Source organism: Sander lucioperca, chromosome 18 (genome assembly GCF_008315115.2).
Source record: "Sander lucioperca isolate FBNREF2018 chromosome 18, SLUC_FBN_1.2, whole genome shotgun sequence".
In the NCBI taxonomy this organism is placed as follows: domain Eukaryota; kingdom Metazoa; phylum Chordata; class Actinopteri; order Perciformes; family Percidae; genus Sander; species Sander lucioperca.
Genome location: NC_050190.1, coordinates 812,743 through 827,642, shown reverse-complemented (window position 1 = coordinate 827,642; position 14,900 = coordinate 812,743). Strand labels below are relative to the sequence as shown.

General features: G+C 40.2%; 1 protein-coding gene across 1 annotated transcript; it reads right to left on the bottom strand.

Annotated features, from left to right (window-relative positions):
• Positions 1 to 6,645: 6,645 nt before the first annotated feature.
• On the bottom strand, positions 6,646 to 11,314 carry LOC116036781. The gene is made up of 4 exons (XM_031280413.2): positions 10,362 to 11,314; positions 9,403 to 9,606; positions 8,574 to 8,784; positions 6,646 to 7,642 (listed from the first exon to the last, which is right to left on the bottom strand). Exons 1-4 carry the CDS (start codon positions 11,065 to 11,067, stop codon positions 7,390 to 7,392), a joined length of 1,374 nt encoding a protein of 457 aa, XP_031136273.1. The 5' UTR covers positions 11,068 to 11,314; the 3' UTR covers positions 6,646 to 7,389.
• Between the last annotated feature and the right edge of the window lie 3,586 nt (positions 11,315 to 14,900).

Genomic DNA, 14,900 nt, shown 5'->3' with positions numbered 1-14,900 from the left:
TATTGTTTTTTTAAATGGAGTCTGGTGGGTTTAGCGCTAGCGACTTCAGAGCTGTTTCTGGTTAAACAGAAAAGTCTCAAAGAGGTTTTAAAGGTCTATCTCTGTAGGGATCCTTCCCATAATGTTGTCAGACACTTAGAATATTAATCTGAGTCTGTCAGTGGCAAAACCAGCACTTTTAGTGGACGCTAACTGACGCTAAACATTTTCCCCATTTCCCCAGGGTTGTATTTTCTGTGGCTGCCAGTCCAGACCTTCTCGCTTAAAACTGGACCAATTTCAAAGATTGTTGTTCCCATCAGTCACTTACACACAAAAACATATGAAAATAGGGTCCAAGTTGAAAAAAACGCTAGTTACCCTTTAATAGTGCAAATAAGGCACACACCGTTTCGGCCCACAATTTGGCCTTCCTCAGGTGTATTTGGGCCGAAACGTTGTGTGCCTTGTTTGCACTATTAAAATATTTTTTCGGAGCACTAAGCTGTTGTGCGGACTTTACCTTCTTTGAGCCTTCACACTGCTCTGGCGTCTCCGAGCCCCTAAACCGGAGACATTTGGAAACTCTTCTGACCCGTTTTGGTTTGGTTGTGTTGCAGTCTCAATGGCCGTAAACAGAGACCTTTGGCAACACCGACACTGACGCCAACATTTCGCTGCCTGATTGGGTCTTATCGCTCATGACGTCTCGTTCTCTGAGACTTAGCTACTAACGTTACCGTGGCAACTACCAGCAACTGGCAGAGTATACATGCCTCCTGTTCATGCCCAGTATAAGAGAATGTTGATGAGATATTTTGGTTTGGGCATCAGTTAAACAGAGATTAGTTCTTCTACTGGAGATAAAACACTTGTGTGCACAGAGTTCGCTTTTGGCTCAAAACTCAGCTTAAAAACCAAAATGTAGCAATGTAAATGTAGCCTGAATTATTGGGAATTTTTTGGCCAAGAAGTTACCTGGGGTTCTGGAACCAGAGGCACTGAACGAGGAACTAAAAACTCTCTTTTGTGCGTTCTTGTTTGCATTTGCATCCAAAGAACCATGAAGATGAAGCAAACTACACCGATGATTATAAAAGCACAGCGACATATCCAACGCAATTTTCACACACAAGGGAACAACAACCAAAAGACATCATGTTGTTCTTTGGATTTCCTTTTGAGTGAATGTCCATGTTTAGGTTTGATGTAATGAATGAATGGAAAAGAGACCCATCTGTGTGTCAGATCCTGAACCATCAGAAAGGTTTCTCTCTGGTTCCTCCGGACCAAACGCAGGTTTAATTCCAGAGTTCTTCAAAACGTGTTTGGTCCTCAAGTTCCTGAAAGTAGAGCTTTGGGTACTGGGTTCTCATCTTCATTACATACTAAACAATGTTCCACTTTGTAAAGAAGGTTCAGGCCCTTTGAACGAGTTCACAATGTTCCGTCAGTAAATGTGCAGCTGGAAATCTAGTTTGTGCTCCAGTGCTGTTCTCTAGATGTATTCGTTTTCTAATCCTCAGTCTGCTTTTTACAAAGAAAAAAGAATGAAGAGTTGCCGTAACAGTGTGCATGTTCTCATCAGTGTCTCCAAAATATGTCCAGAAACACAAGCAGAATTACGGTTACAAGTACAGTGGCACTCATAAGTTTATGAACCCCTGCTAAAGTTGACTAGAAAGAGGAATAAAAAAATCATCTTTTGGAAATTGATCTTAATGCCTTAATTAAAAAAATGAGGAAAAATCCAATCTTTAAGGACACCCATTTTCTTTGTGAATGAATAATGTATCGTAAATAAATAAATAAATGTTCTTCCTTAAAATACAGGGGGCATAAGTCAGTACACCCCTATGTTAAATTCCCATAGAGGCAGGCAGACTTTTATTTTGAAAGGCCAGTTATTTCATGGATCCAGGATACTATGCATCCTGATAAAGTTCCCTTGGTCCCCACATCATCACATACCCTTCACCATACCCCCCACATCTTTTATCAAATATAAATTTATATTAATCAACTTTAGCATGGGTTCATAAATGTATGAGTGCCACTGTATTTCTTTCTGTGATATTGTATGATTTACAATTACTCTCAAACGTATCATCTGGGTGCCCGTTATGAGTAACTAGAGGGTGAAAGGTTATATGACGCCACTGACAGGCGACTAAAGGAAACGTCCCATGTCAAAAATAAAATAACAGATTTCTCTGGGTTTGAAATGTGGTGGAAACATTTGGGATAGTGTAAGAATACAAGTCATAAAAATATATAACATAGGGATGGTCGTTTTTAGACATTTTAATGCAGAAATGTTACTTATTGTACCTTTAACATCATGCACTTGTGTTATTCTGGGATATTGTTGAACGCTGCTGTGTAAAAAGAGGTCTGCATCTTTTGTTAATATTGTTAATACTGTATAGTTGAGACAAAAACCAAATCTTGATGTTAAATAACTATTTCTAGTAAAATTGTGTGCATTGATTTTTTGATAACCGCATTTTTTTTTTTAAATGGAGCTCAAACACAGTTAGTTTAATAAATCAGTTCAACTATCGTCAAACAGGACTGTACTGTATATCACACACATCCCAAAATACATTCATGATGTGAGTCACTGAATGAGTTCAGAATGACCTTATTCTCTATAGTTTATTAGCCCTTGTGTTGACTTCGGGTCACATTGACCCGTTTTAAATTTTTGTTTTATTTGTAGTTTTTTTCACATGCTGTTGCAACAACTAGTAACGTTAGAAAAACTACAACACCACACCAGATCTAGCTAGACCAGAAACAAAGCAACAGGCACGCCGCACACACTTGTTTGGGCTTGCGAGCCGGCCAAAGAGTAGTAGGCTAATGTTACGTTTTGAGTGGATGGCGAGTGCGAGACGCCAAAATGGATGCCAATAAGATTCCGAATGGAAAGTTTACTTTTAAAAAGTTGCCAAATGGTTCCATTGACAAGACCAAAGTGATCTGTGTGTTTTGTTGTTGTGAACTGAGCTATCATCGCAGCACGTCCAGTCTGAAATACCACTTGATGGCCGAGCACACAGCTGATGGCCGAGCACACAGCTGATGGCCGAGCACACAGCTGGCAGGCGACAAAAGCACAAAGCAAGCCGATCCACTTTTCCATGTTGATAAGAGCATTAAAATGAGAAAAAATAATTTGACAAAAAGAAATCAAGGGACATTTAGAATAGATAGAAATGTGCAATTAATTGCGAGTTCACTGACATTAATGCGATTAATCGCGATTAAATATTTTAATCGTTTGACAGCACTAGTTTATGTGAATAGTTCCTCATATAGTTGGTGTGATTGCTGAAGGCAATACCTTCCTCACGTAATCCTATTTTGATCATCAGTGGTGAGGCTTCACGGACCAGTCGCCACGTGCTGCCCGAGTCCAAGATGTCTGCGCCCTTTGTCGTCAATATCGAGTAGCAAAGAAGAGGAAATTACGGCCAGACCTCTTCAAAATGCCGTAAAAAGGATTATAAACAATGCTATATTTACCTCACATCCATAAAGAAGGAAAAAACGATGGATTTTACACGATACATTCAGAAACATCGTCAAACGGGTGAGAATCAGAGAATAGCAGAAACATATAAACATTGTCTACAAATCGAGTTTGACTGTTCCAAAAACAAAAGTTGAACTTCAGGAGACAATATATCATGAGATATTTATTTGTGTTCAGTTGGGTCAGTTCAGTCCTGGTTAAGTTCTAACAGTCAGATTTTGTAAATAGTTTATCTTAGAATTCCTCTGATTTTATGGATTATAAGTGCTTGGAAATGAATTCTCTTTATTCACAAAGGTTATTTGCTCCAATTTACAGACATGACATGAAAATAAACAGTGGATAAAGTTAGATGAATACAAGGAAGCAAGAAGACTAAGTGGCAGAGAAGGACCAACTTTAAAAAGAAATAGCAATATGAGAATTATTTGCTACCTTTGTATTCAGAATCCTTGTAATTGTAAATAATACACACATATACACAATTTCGTTTAATTCAGCTTACATTGAAATTACGTTACATTTGAAAAAAAAAAAAAAAATCAACTGAACAAAACAATCACTCTTTCAAGTTTTCCAGCAAAGCTCATTTTTTTGCATGTTTTTTAAAGTGGCTGCTCATATCAGTCTTGTGTGTTAGGAACTGTAGTCGAGTTGTAACAGATATCCCACTGATTTTAAATCAGCAAAAAAAAAAGAAAAAGAAGTTTGGGTCCATTTATTGAGAAACAAGTGTGTGTGTGTGTGTGTGTGTGTGTGTGTGTGTGGGGGGGGGGGTTCTCTGACAAAGCAAGTCTGCGTCTGAACTACTTGCGGAAAAAAAAGTTCAAAGCTCAGACAACCCAAATTTCTCATTCCCGAACTACAAAAAAGGTTGGCCGTTTTATTTACAGGACCATAAACTACAACACACTCGCTCTGGGTTAAAACCCCAAATAAGAATCATTCCCTCCCGTCACAGTAAATACTCTGCAGTCGTATTGAACTAACTCCTTGTCCTGGCTTTCCTTTTCTTTTTCATTTCAACAGTTTGAGAGAAAATAAAAACAAAATTGTGACTTCTTAAAAAGGGCGGGGCAATGTGACGGTATAACAATGTCTTATGTATATATTTCCCATATTTAATTAAGAATTTAAGTGCAAGATGAACAAACGTGCCAGGATCTACACGTAAAGTGTCTTCCAAACGCAGCCCGGCCGCTGGATTTTTAATATGGTGATAAAAACATCGAAAAACATATTTGACCGACATTTTTATATTGTTTTGACAGTATTTAGTGCTGCAATCGATAGCTTTGAGTTTAGTAATCAACGTGAATAGACTGTAAACATTAAAGAACGTTCATGTTTTAATGTTTAAACTTTCCACGAGGAAAGCCGTTTTTAAACATTTAAATGATTTTCGCAGCACAAACAAAGCAAATAAGGTAGTTTATTCAATAAGCAACAAGTGCATTATTTTTTAAACAAATTAAATACAACAACAAAAATGTCATTAATTCAATTCGTGCATTATTTGGGGGGGGGGGGGGGGAGAGAGTTGGCCGTGCGTTCAGCATGAATCATTTGATTCACAGAGCTCTAAACATCCAGAAACTAAACAGAGGGAACTTAGAACTAAGTGGATCAGCGAGAAGAGCTGCAGCCTAAAACTTGACATTGAAAAAAACAAAGTGCTGCCCTGATCCGGGGTTATTATCATAAACTAAAACTGAAACTAAAATAAGCTGCGAACATATCGTCGTAAACTGAAACTAAAAACATAAAACATTAAATCCTTCAAGAAAAAAAACAAAAATAGAAACGAACATACATTTATTTCAGATTTGATATTTCCGTCAACTGGTGACATCTAATCCAGAAGCTGTAGGGCTGATCGCTCCTTTTGATCTTAGTCGAATAAGATTAGTCATTTTGTCTTTTAGTTGATTGGTCAGTTATGCTTCAAGTCATTTTTTGCAGACGACAGAGAGCTTCTTTAGTCGAGGACGGCCCTAAAAACAGTAAACGGACAGATATTCACAATCAGCCCGTTGTTTTTCACATGCAGTCTGGTCTGTAGAACTCAATAACAACAATGGGATTTCAATCTGGTCATAGACCAAAAGCTCTGATGTTAACCAACTGGGGGGGGGGTGGGATCAAATAGCAGAGTGTATATGCATAGAGTGTGGTACTGAAAGAAAGATTTAAACATTATGGCCATTTCTACACAGTTCTCCAACCATGTGTTACTTCTGAGGCATTAGACCTGGCCCTGACAAAAACTAAATATATATAAAAACCAAAACTTTCTGAAAGGCTCAATGTCAACTAACGCACTCTGATAACTAACTAAAACTAAACTAAAATTAAATTGAAAAGTCAAAACGAAATGAAATAAAAACTAATTGAAACTTTGCCCAGAGCCTTTATCTGAGCAGTCTTAAATCAGAGACATGTCTACGTTTAGAAATGCCTCTTTCTTCCACTTAATGCAAACTACACGTTCTCCACGTTTATGTGCTCTCTTTATGATCCACTCAGTACACTTAAACAGCACCATCAGTACAACAATCACAAATTCTAGATTGATTCAACAATGAAATCCCTCCTTTCCACCTCTCTAGTGTTCCCGATCAATGTTAAACTCAACCCTCTGTGGGACTTTCTGCAGATACTTCACAGTTTCTGCTGCAATAAAAAAACCTACTAAACTAACTAAAGACGCGCTCAGCTTCTCCCCGTTAGGATTTCTTCAGTGGCCGGCAGACAGGCTGTGAGCAGAGCTGCCGCTGACGTTTGCTCAGCTTGTTTGTCTGAGAACTTCAGATCCCGACGTCCGATGATTCAAATCCTTCATCCAGTTCAAATAAAAAGTGCAACACAATGTGGCATTAGAACTGGATAAAGAGTCAATGTCTGACACATGCCCAAAGAGGATAGGACGCCATTGAAAGGAGACCTTATGTAACGCAGCGTAGCCTTGAATGAAATGACAGATTCCTATGGGTTTGAACACTGTTGGAAATTTTTGGGAAGACACAAGTAAATAACTAGTCTCACACTGCCAGACCTCTCTCTACAGCGCTGGAGTATGGTCTAGCTGCATGGGTGAACATTCTGGTACGGGGGGGGGACGCTCTGGGTTGTTTGTATTTCCTTAAACCAATCACAATCACCTTGGGCCGTGTTAAGCTTGGGAAGCAGCAACAGTACCTTTACAAAATAGATAGCAGAGATAGCAGAAGGTTAAGAAAACGTCTGACATCCGGCGCGTCTCTGGACGTCCAGTAAGCCAGACTACAAAATATATAACGTGGGTCGGGTCGGGCTCGTTTTTAGACAAAGTTACTTCATATATGTTTGAATGCCTATAAATCAGAGGGAGGATAGAGGACTTTTGAATTTACTGTGTGAGTTTTACAGGTCATACCAAACACCCTCAATGTTTTTAACAAGGATTTTATTAGCAGCCGTCCTTTATTTGAACTCTACTGTAACTTGGTGGCTTTAAATGAGGAGAGGTGAGAGTTTGCAGTCTGAGCGGAGAGGGTTTTTGCACCCTCTAGTGAGCTTCGGTGCTTCCTTTTGAAGGGGTCTCGAGCCAAAACAGACGGCAGCCGTTGCTCTAATCTTTGATTCGTCATCCAATCACCGTCATGTCTCCACTCTTTTATAAGCTTTATGATTTCAAAGTCTGAAGACCTTAGTAATCGAAGGGAATTGCAATCCGAATTGTAATATCAAAACGATGCCCAACCCTACAAATGTGTACGTCTGTCTTAATACATTTTTATTTCAACCTTCTGTTCCCGACTCTGTCGTCTTCTTCTTCTTCTCCAGGAGGAATAAAAAACGGATTTGCGGATTTGTTTCCTTGGCCGTCTTCAGTCGCCCTCCCACACACAGTCACACTCTCGTAGTGGGTTTCTCTGGCGCATGGTTGTGATGACGGTGATCCTGTTCTCCGACAGCTCTCGCAGCTGGTTGATGAGCGCCCGGACGCTGGGGCTGGGCCACGGGTGGCCGTTGAGGTAATCCCTCAGGATGAAGGAGCGCTCCACCAGCAGCTCCAGCTGCACCAGGTGGCGCAGCCGGTTGAGGCTCAGCAGGTCTTTCTCCGGTTCCCGACGGAAGAACCTGAGAGACAAGAGATGAGTTGGAGGTCGACTTTCCCTGCATGAACACAACGCCACATGAACACATCGGTGGAAGCACAGATGTCTTTAAAGAAATGAAGAGAAGGTAGTTTCCTTTGCCGTTTACTTGTTTACCCAGATACAATGAACAATGGCCAGAATGCTGCAGCATGTGTACTGACACAGGACTAGGTAAAGAGATCATATTTCTCCCGTATTAGCTTCTCTGCATTGGATTCCTGTAAAGTCCACAATTGAAAATCCTTCTCTTGACCTACAAAGCTCTTAACGGTCAGGCACCATCATATCTTAAAGAGCCTCCAAAAGTAGAATGGGAGCCAGAGCCTTCAGCTATCAGACTCCTCTCCTGTGGAACCAGCTCCCAGTCTGGGTTAAGGAGCCAGAGCCTTCAGCTATCAGGCTCCTCTCCTGTGGAACCAGCTCCCAGTCTGGGTTCAGGAGGCAGACACCGTCTCCACATTTAAGAGTAAGCTTAAAACTCTCCTCTTTGATAAAGTTTATAGTTAGGGCTGGCTCAGGTTTACCTTGGACCAGCTCTCAGTTACGCTGCTATAGTTTTAGACTGCCGGGGGACTTCCTATGACACACTGAGCTCCTCTCTCCCTCTCAATCTGTGTTCATTCATGTCCCATTAATGCATGTTACTAACTGAGCTTCTTCTAGCCCTTATGCTTTCTCGCCTCACAGATTTTCTCGGATTGTGGTGGCACCTGGACCGTGGTTGCAGCTGCTGCCGTGGTCCTGCTTGACGCCCTGCTACTACTATTATTACTAGTCACAGTTCTATTATATTTACCCCTCCCAACAAACAAAAAATGCAAAGGACTTTGGGTGGAAGAAAGTGGTCATCAGACCTCACAGCTCAGAGTGATTCCAGCTAAAACGCTAGAGTGGTTTCCCGTGCGGCTCACCGTATCCTGAGTGTCCTGAGCTGAGGAAACAACATGGGGATCCGTCTGCAGAGGCTGCCACTGGAGCGGTTCTGCTCGATGTCCAGGTGCTCCAGGCCCGGGACTTTAGGTGCGATGGAGTCCATGTCTTTCAGAGTTATGGCCACTCGCAGCGTCAGCCGGGTCACACTGGACGGGATGGTGGTCGTATAGGCAGCCAGAGAATTTCCTCCTGGGGAGGGCAGGAAAGAGAAATCACAAAAGAAAAGGATACATGTGTTTAGCCACATTCCTTAAACTGCCTTGTGTTAGAGCTGGGCAGAGGGGGGGAAATTTCGTCCAAATACATCGATACATTGCGGGTTGACTGTTGGTGCTTTCACCAAATATTTACACATGATCATCAATAATGTGGATATAATGACTAAGTAGGCAAATGATGAAACATTTATGTTCAGAAAATGACATCACTTTACTGTAATGCAGCATTTAAAACCAAGGAAAAGACACCACTTTTACATAATAACATTAACCAACACTTAATATTCTGTACTATGTATATATATTTATGTATTTATTATTACTCTGTACCTCCTACTGTGACCTGTGCAATATGCCATTTCATATACATATTCATCTGTATATATTTATTCCCACCTGTTAATAAAACAAGTGTTTATAGTGTACATAATACCATGTTACTCTATTCTCATTTTTCTATTTTATATTATATTTAATGTGTATTTTATTCATATTTTTTATTTGTTCTGCGTTTGAGCTGCTGGGTCCAGAGTGTGGGAGAAATAACGTCTATATTCTTACAAAGGAAGAGGAAAAGCTTTTAACTGACCGATGATGGTGAGGGTCTCCAGCTGATGGAGGGGACTCAGCCAGGAGGTGAGGCGGCACTCGATGCCCTCTCTGATGTACCTGTAGCGGATAGTCAGAGACCGGAGTGAGGTCAGACTCCTCAGTGCGTTCTCTGGCAGGATGGTTTCTGGGTAATCCACCAGCTCCAGGCTGGTCAGCGCTGGGCCGCCGTACCGCGGCGCTCCTACAGAGCCGAGGAAGAGGAGAAGAGTCAAACCTTTATGGCCTTTTGGTGTGTACTGTCCTTTGGCCCCATCCTAAATCAATTCATTGTCACAGCTTAATTGATGATTGACATAATTGTTAATTGCAGCCCTAAGGCGAGGCACAAACAGTACATGTGGTTTGTAATAAATGAGCCAAAACAAAGACTACAGCCCTAACGATTGGTGGATAACTGATCAGTAGATCCACAGACAATCATCCTGCAACTATATTTAAAAAAAATCAATAAATCATTTAAGTCATTTTTCTAAGCAAACATGTCAAACATGAGCTTCTTCCAGCCTCTCAACTGCGAGGATTTGCTGCTTTTCTTTTTTATATCACTGAATTAAATTTCTCTGCACCATTGTTCTAATATTTGATAAATGATTAATTGGAAACAATCAAGTGATTAACTGTAATAATTAGTTACAGCCCTATGGTTGGCTCAAACTGGGGCTAGGTTGCCAAGTACGTGTGATTTATCTTGTCTTAATCAAAAAACCTTTCAATTCCTGTTATTTTAATTTTTTAGTTGCCCTTCATGTATTTAAGCTTTAACTTTTTTAAAGTTTTTTTTAATTGTAAAGCATTTTGTAACTGTGTTTTGAAAGGTGCTATATAAATTAAGGTTATTATTAGTATCTGTAGTTAATGGGGAAAACATGCAGGGAGACAGCACAGCAGGTAAAGAAGACAGGCAGGCCGGGGACCGGGTGCAGGGTACCGGCTGACCTGGATTCTCCGGGTCCGTGGGGCTGAGGTAGTCATCGGGCAGCGGCTCCGGCGGCTCCCCCCTCATCCCCCAGGAAAGGTGCTTCAGCTTCTTGAGGCTCAGCAGCAGGTTGTGGAAGACGCCGCAGGGCACTGGCCTCACCGTGTCCAGCCCGTAGCCCTCCCCTTGCTGGTGGAACACCAGGTACCGCAGGTTGACCAGGTGTGACACGGCGTTAATGAACTCCACCGTGCAGGGCAGCCGGACGTTACACGCGCTCAGGTGAGTCAGCCGCTCGTGCAGCTGCCCGCTCAGACTCCTCCCGATCACCGGCTCTTCCCAGTTGGCGTTCCGAACTCCTAGTTCCCTCAACTCGGGGAACCGGGCCAGGTTGTCCAGGTATTTGCCCTTGTAGATCCGTCCTCCGTCCACGAACACGATAGCCGTGAGGGACGGCAGGAACTTGACGAGCCGACGCCACTCTTTGCGCCGCAGGTGTCGCACCGCTACCCGTGTGAGCTTGCGGTGGTTCAGGGTGTCCCAGAAGCCGTAGGTGTAGCGGCGGAGGTCGGACAGCACCACCGTGTAGTCCCGCCAGAGGGACGGGTGGTCGACGAGCCTCTTGAGTTGCCTGCAGACGGTGCGGACCGTGTGCCTCTCATCCGTGCTCAGGTAGCTGAACACGTAGACCCAAACTTCAGGTGGAAGATGCGGCAGCTCCTCCATCAGTGACAACCCGTTCACAGCTAACAGCTAACAGCTAAAGCTTGAGCCACTTCAGGAGAGCGGGAAGCGGGTAAGATAACAGCTACGCATTGAGACTGAAGCTACAAAACCTCCACTGTGTGTGATTTGAATGTAAAAAATGTGTAAATCGTTTTTTTTTTAATCCGCTAAACGGATATGATAACTGCAGAAACTGCTAGCTGTTGTTTAGACTGCGCCCGTTTTGAAGCCGTCGCGCTGGGATGACGTCGGTGGAAAAATTAAAGTGAGTCTTGATCAAAAATGGAGAGATGGACTAAGGACTGGAAGTTAGAAATCAAAGAATTCTGAATAGCATTTTCTTTTTAACTTATAAGGGACACAGGTAACATGTTTCATACCTCTTGTGAATATAATCCAACTAGTCTTATTTCCATAGGCCTATATGTATTTTGTATTGCTCTTTACTGTGCATTGTTACTGTGCAAATGTAATTACATTTGATGAATTAATTAAAATGTAATGGTATCATTTAATAAGCTAATTTAATGCAAAATGTACATGTTTAATTTAATAAATTAATGTAATAGGCTGATTTAATTTAATAAGTACATTTAATAGGAAATGCAATGATTTGAATGTCATATTTGGAATAATAATATCCGTTTAGTCCTGTCTGATGAAGAGTAGTTGTAGTAATATTTGAGCCCTGCAGAGTGTGAGCTATTTTTAGTATAGATAGATAGATGGATAGATTGAATGTACTATGGGATGTATAAGCATGAGACAATTGCAGTGACAGGACAGGTAAGGTGCTCTATGAGAGGGTGTGTCATGGTGGTAGAGCAAATAAGTCCAATAGTGCAAGGATAAAGTCTAGAGACCAGCATTACATATGGACAATATAAGAGAATAATGTAGATATAGGAATATAAAAACTATAGCAGTGCAAGGATACAGTTTAAATAAGACAGCATTAAATATGGGCATTATAAGCATTAAGCAAATGCTTTGCAAATGTCAAGATTGGCTCACTTTTGGCTCAGCACCTGTGCTCTGTGGTTGGATGTGCGTGCATCCATGTTTCACTGTAACATGGAAGCAGCCTGTTCACACTTGTACAGTATAGAACCGAAGGCAGACCAACAGGTTATAATAATCTTTAACTTGTTGTCCTCCTGGGTCCAAATTGAAAATTAACAATTTGTTGATGCTTGCTTCTTCTTCTTTTTTAACGTTTGTGTCTTTTCTTTCACTACCACTACTAGTTTTGCAGTTATTCTTGGAATTTATAGTCGATAAACCTCATTTATATGAAATTATATCTAATTTTAGAGTTCAAAAAATGAAATGATGTTAATGGTTAAGATCAGAGGAGCGTATGCTGATGGATCATCTCAGCCTGTCAAAGTCAGAATACTGTTTGGAAACCGTTTTTTCAAATGCTAACAAAATGGATAAAACACCCAACAGTCTATGAAAGTAGTGATCTGATCCTTATCTGCAATTTGGTTGAAAGGAACCCACATTTCTGATAAAGAAACTTCAAAACCAGGAGGGTTAACTACATTATAGAGGAAGTGGTCCATTCTGATAGATATTTCCTTCCTGACAGAATGAGTTATCATACTTTTAATTACATTCATAGAGGAAATAGTCCATTCTGATACATATTTACTGACTGACAGAATACGTTACTTTTAAATACATTCATAGAGTAAGTCCATTCTGATTGATATATTGATACCTGACAGAATGAGCTACCATTCTTTAATGACATTTATAGAGTAAGTAGTTAATTGTGATTCATATTAACAGCCATACAGAATGAACTAACATACATTTAATTACATTTTTAGAGTAAGTAGTCCATTTTGATATATATATTTCCTACCTGGCAGACTAACCTTACATATAATTAAATTAATAGAGTAAGTACTCCATTCTCATAGATATATTTTAAACTTTAAAATATTGACTTAGTATCTTAATATATTGACTTAATATCTCAAAAGTATCTCAATATGTAGGAGCCCAAAAAGCAGTTTTTGTTTATATTTAAAGAACAATAGTTATTATTTTAAGACTTATAGTTCTGAGCCACTGATTATGATTGACAGCCAGGCCACTGATTGGCCAATCGGCCACACCATAGTAATTGTGGGTGTGGTATAATTGATAAAGGGAAGTTGGAAACACTGGTGGAGGGTTTTTGGAAGTCCTAGCTTTAGTTGAGACCAAACACAGTTGTTAACCACATCTAGTCATCCTGTTTCATCTTATTTGATATCATTTAAGAAACCATCAGTATTGTTTATTTCCCCTGATTCACACACATGCAACATTCGCCTACAACGTTTTGGTAGGATCATATACAGATTTATTTCTATAGGTAGGATATTTGTGTTTAATTATTATTTTCACCATTTCAGCAACGACCGCATGCCTGGATCAACAACAAAGGAAGGTGTGTTAAAACCGCTCTTCTATTGCTGGGGCAGTGGCTATCATTTTGAAACGGAACAGCCACTACACGATATATTGACTTAGAATCTTAATATATTGACTTAGTATCTCAGAATATTGACTTAGTATCCCAGAATATTGACTAAGAATCTCAAAGTAATGACAAACTTTAAAATATTGACTTAGTATCCCAATATATTGACTTAATATCTCAAAATATTGACTTAGTATCTCAATATATTGACTTAATATCTCAAAATATTGACTTAGTATCTCAATATATTGACTAAGAATCTCAAAATATTGACTTAGTATCTCAATATATTGACTTAGAATCTCAGAATATTGACTTGGAATCTCCAAATAATGAGAAACTTTAAAATATTGACTTAGTATCTTAATATATTGACTGTAGCAATTTGGATCAAAGGTGACGATGTGAGAGAGAGGTTAATGGAGTATGTTGTGTACTTGGTGAAGTGTGTTTAATGTTAACTGTATGTTCATGTACTGTACTTTGATGGTACTTTTGGTCCGTGCTGCACCTGAATGTTCTTAGTGACTTTACAACTGGGTTTTGGAGGTGGAGACGAATGTGCACATTGCAATGAAACCACATTTTAGCTGAGGATGGATACAGATCTTTAAATCATTGTCAGGTGAACACATTTTGTGTTGAGGCAAAGTACAAATGTCATGGGTTCGTCGACAGAGTTCGGTAACATTGTAACCGGTGAACGCGTTACCATTTTACTGTCAACTTTTTTCATCTTTGTACATATTTATATTTATCATTATGCATGTACATTTACTACATTCCTGTTTACACTTAGTTTGTGTTCGTGTAACGCAGCAAATCCAAAAAATGTGTGGAAATTATTTCGATGTTGAAACAGAGCTTAGTCTGTAGGTGGACTGAAAGACTATGTAAACAATCACAGCTGATGAAATACAGTTTAATCTTTTTCATTTGTTGATGTAAATGAATACATATAAATTAAAAGAAATCAACGTTGAAAGCTCCGGTGATCGGAGAGAACAGAAAGAACAGGTTTTCTGCAGCGAGAGCAAGGGGCTAAGGTCATCAGGCAGGTTAGTAGAAGGGACATTTTCTTTTCTGATGGACCACCTTTCGTTAACCTGCCACGTCCACTTCCTACATTTCCCAGAGTGCTGTTTCCACCCTGCCGGGGAGCATCCTGTCTGCACGTTACCGTGTCGACATATAAATAGTCCAAGAAAGTGTCATCATTCAGCTGTGGGTTAAACCCGAAGGTAAAGACAGAGATGATGATGATGAAAGGAATAACTCTCTCCCAAAATCTTGTCTTCTAACAGGAAGCTCTGAGCTCTTTAACACAGGCTGTTGGGCAGTTTGTACAGCAAGA

What these genes read in the sequence shown, in the direction of transcription:
- LOC116036781 (XM_031280413.2), bottom strand. Translation starts at nt 11,067, where the DNA reads ATGGAGGAGCTGCCGCATCTTCCACCTGAAGTTTGGGTCTACGTGTTC. An exon ending in CACGGACCCGGAGAATCCAG is followed by an intron (nt 9,607 to 10,361) that starts GTCAGCCGGTAC and finishes TCGGCTCTGTAG; the next exon opens with GAGCGCCGCGGTACGGCGGC. An exon ending in CTCAGGACACTCAGGATACG is followed by an intron (nt 7,643 to 8,573) that starts GTGAGCCGCACG and finishes CTTGTCTCTCAG; the next exon opens with GTTCTTCCGTCGGGAACCGG.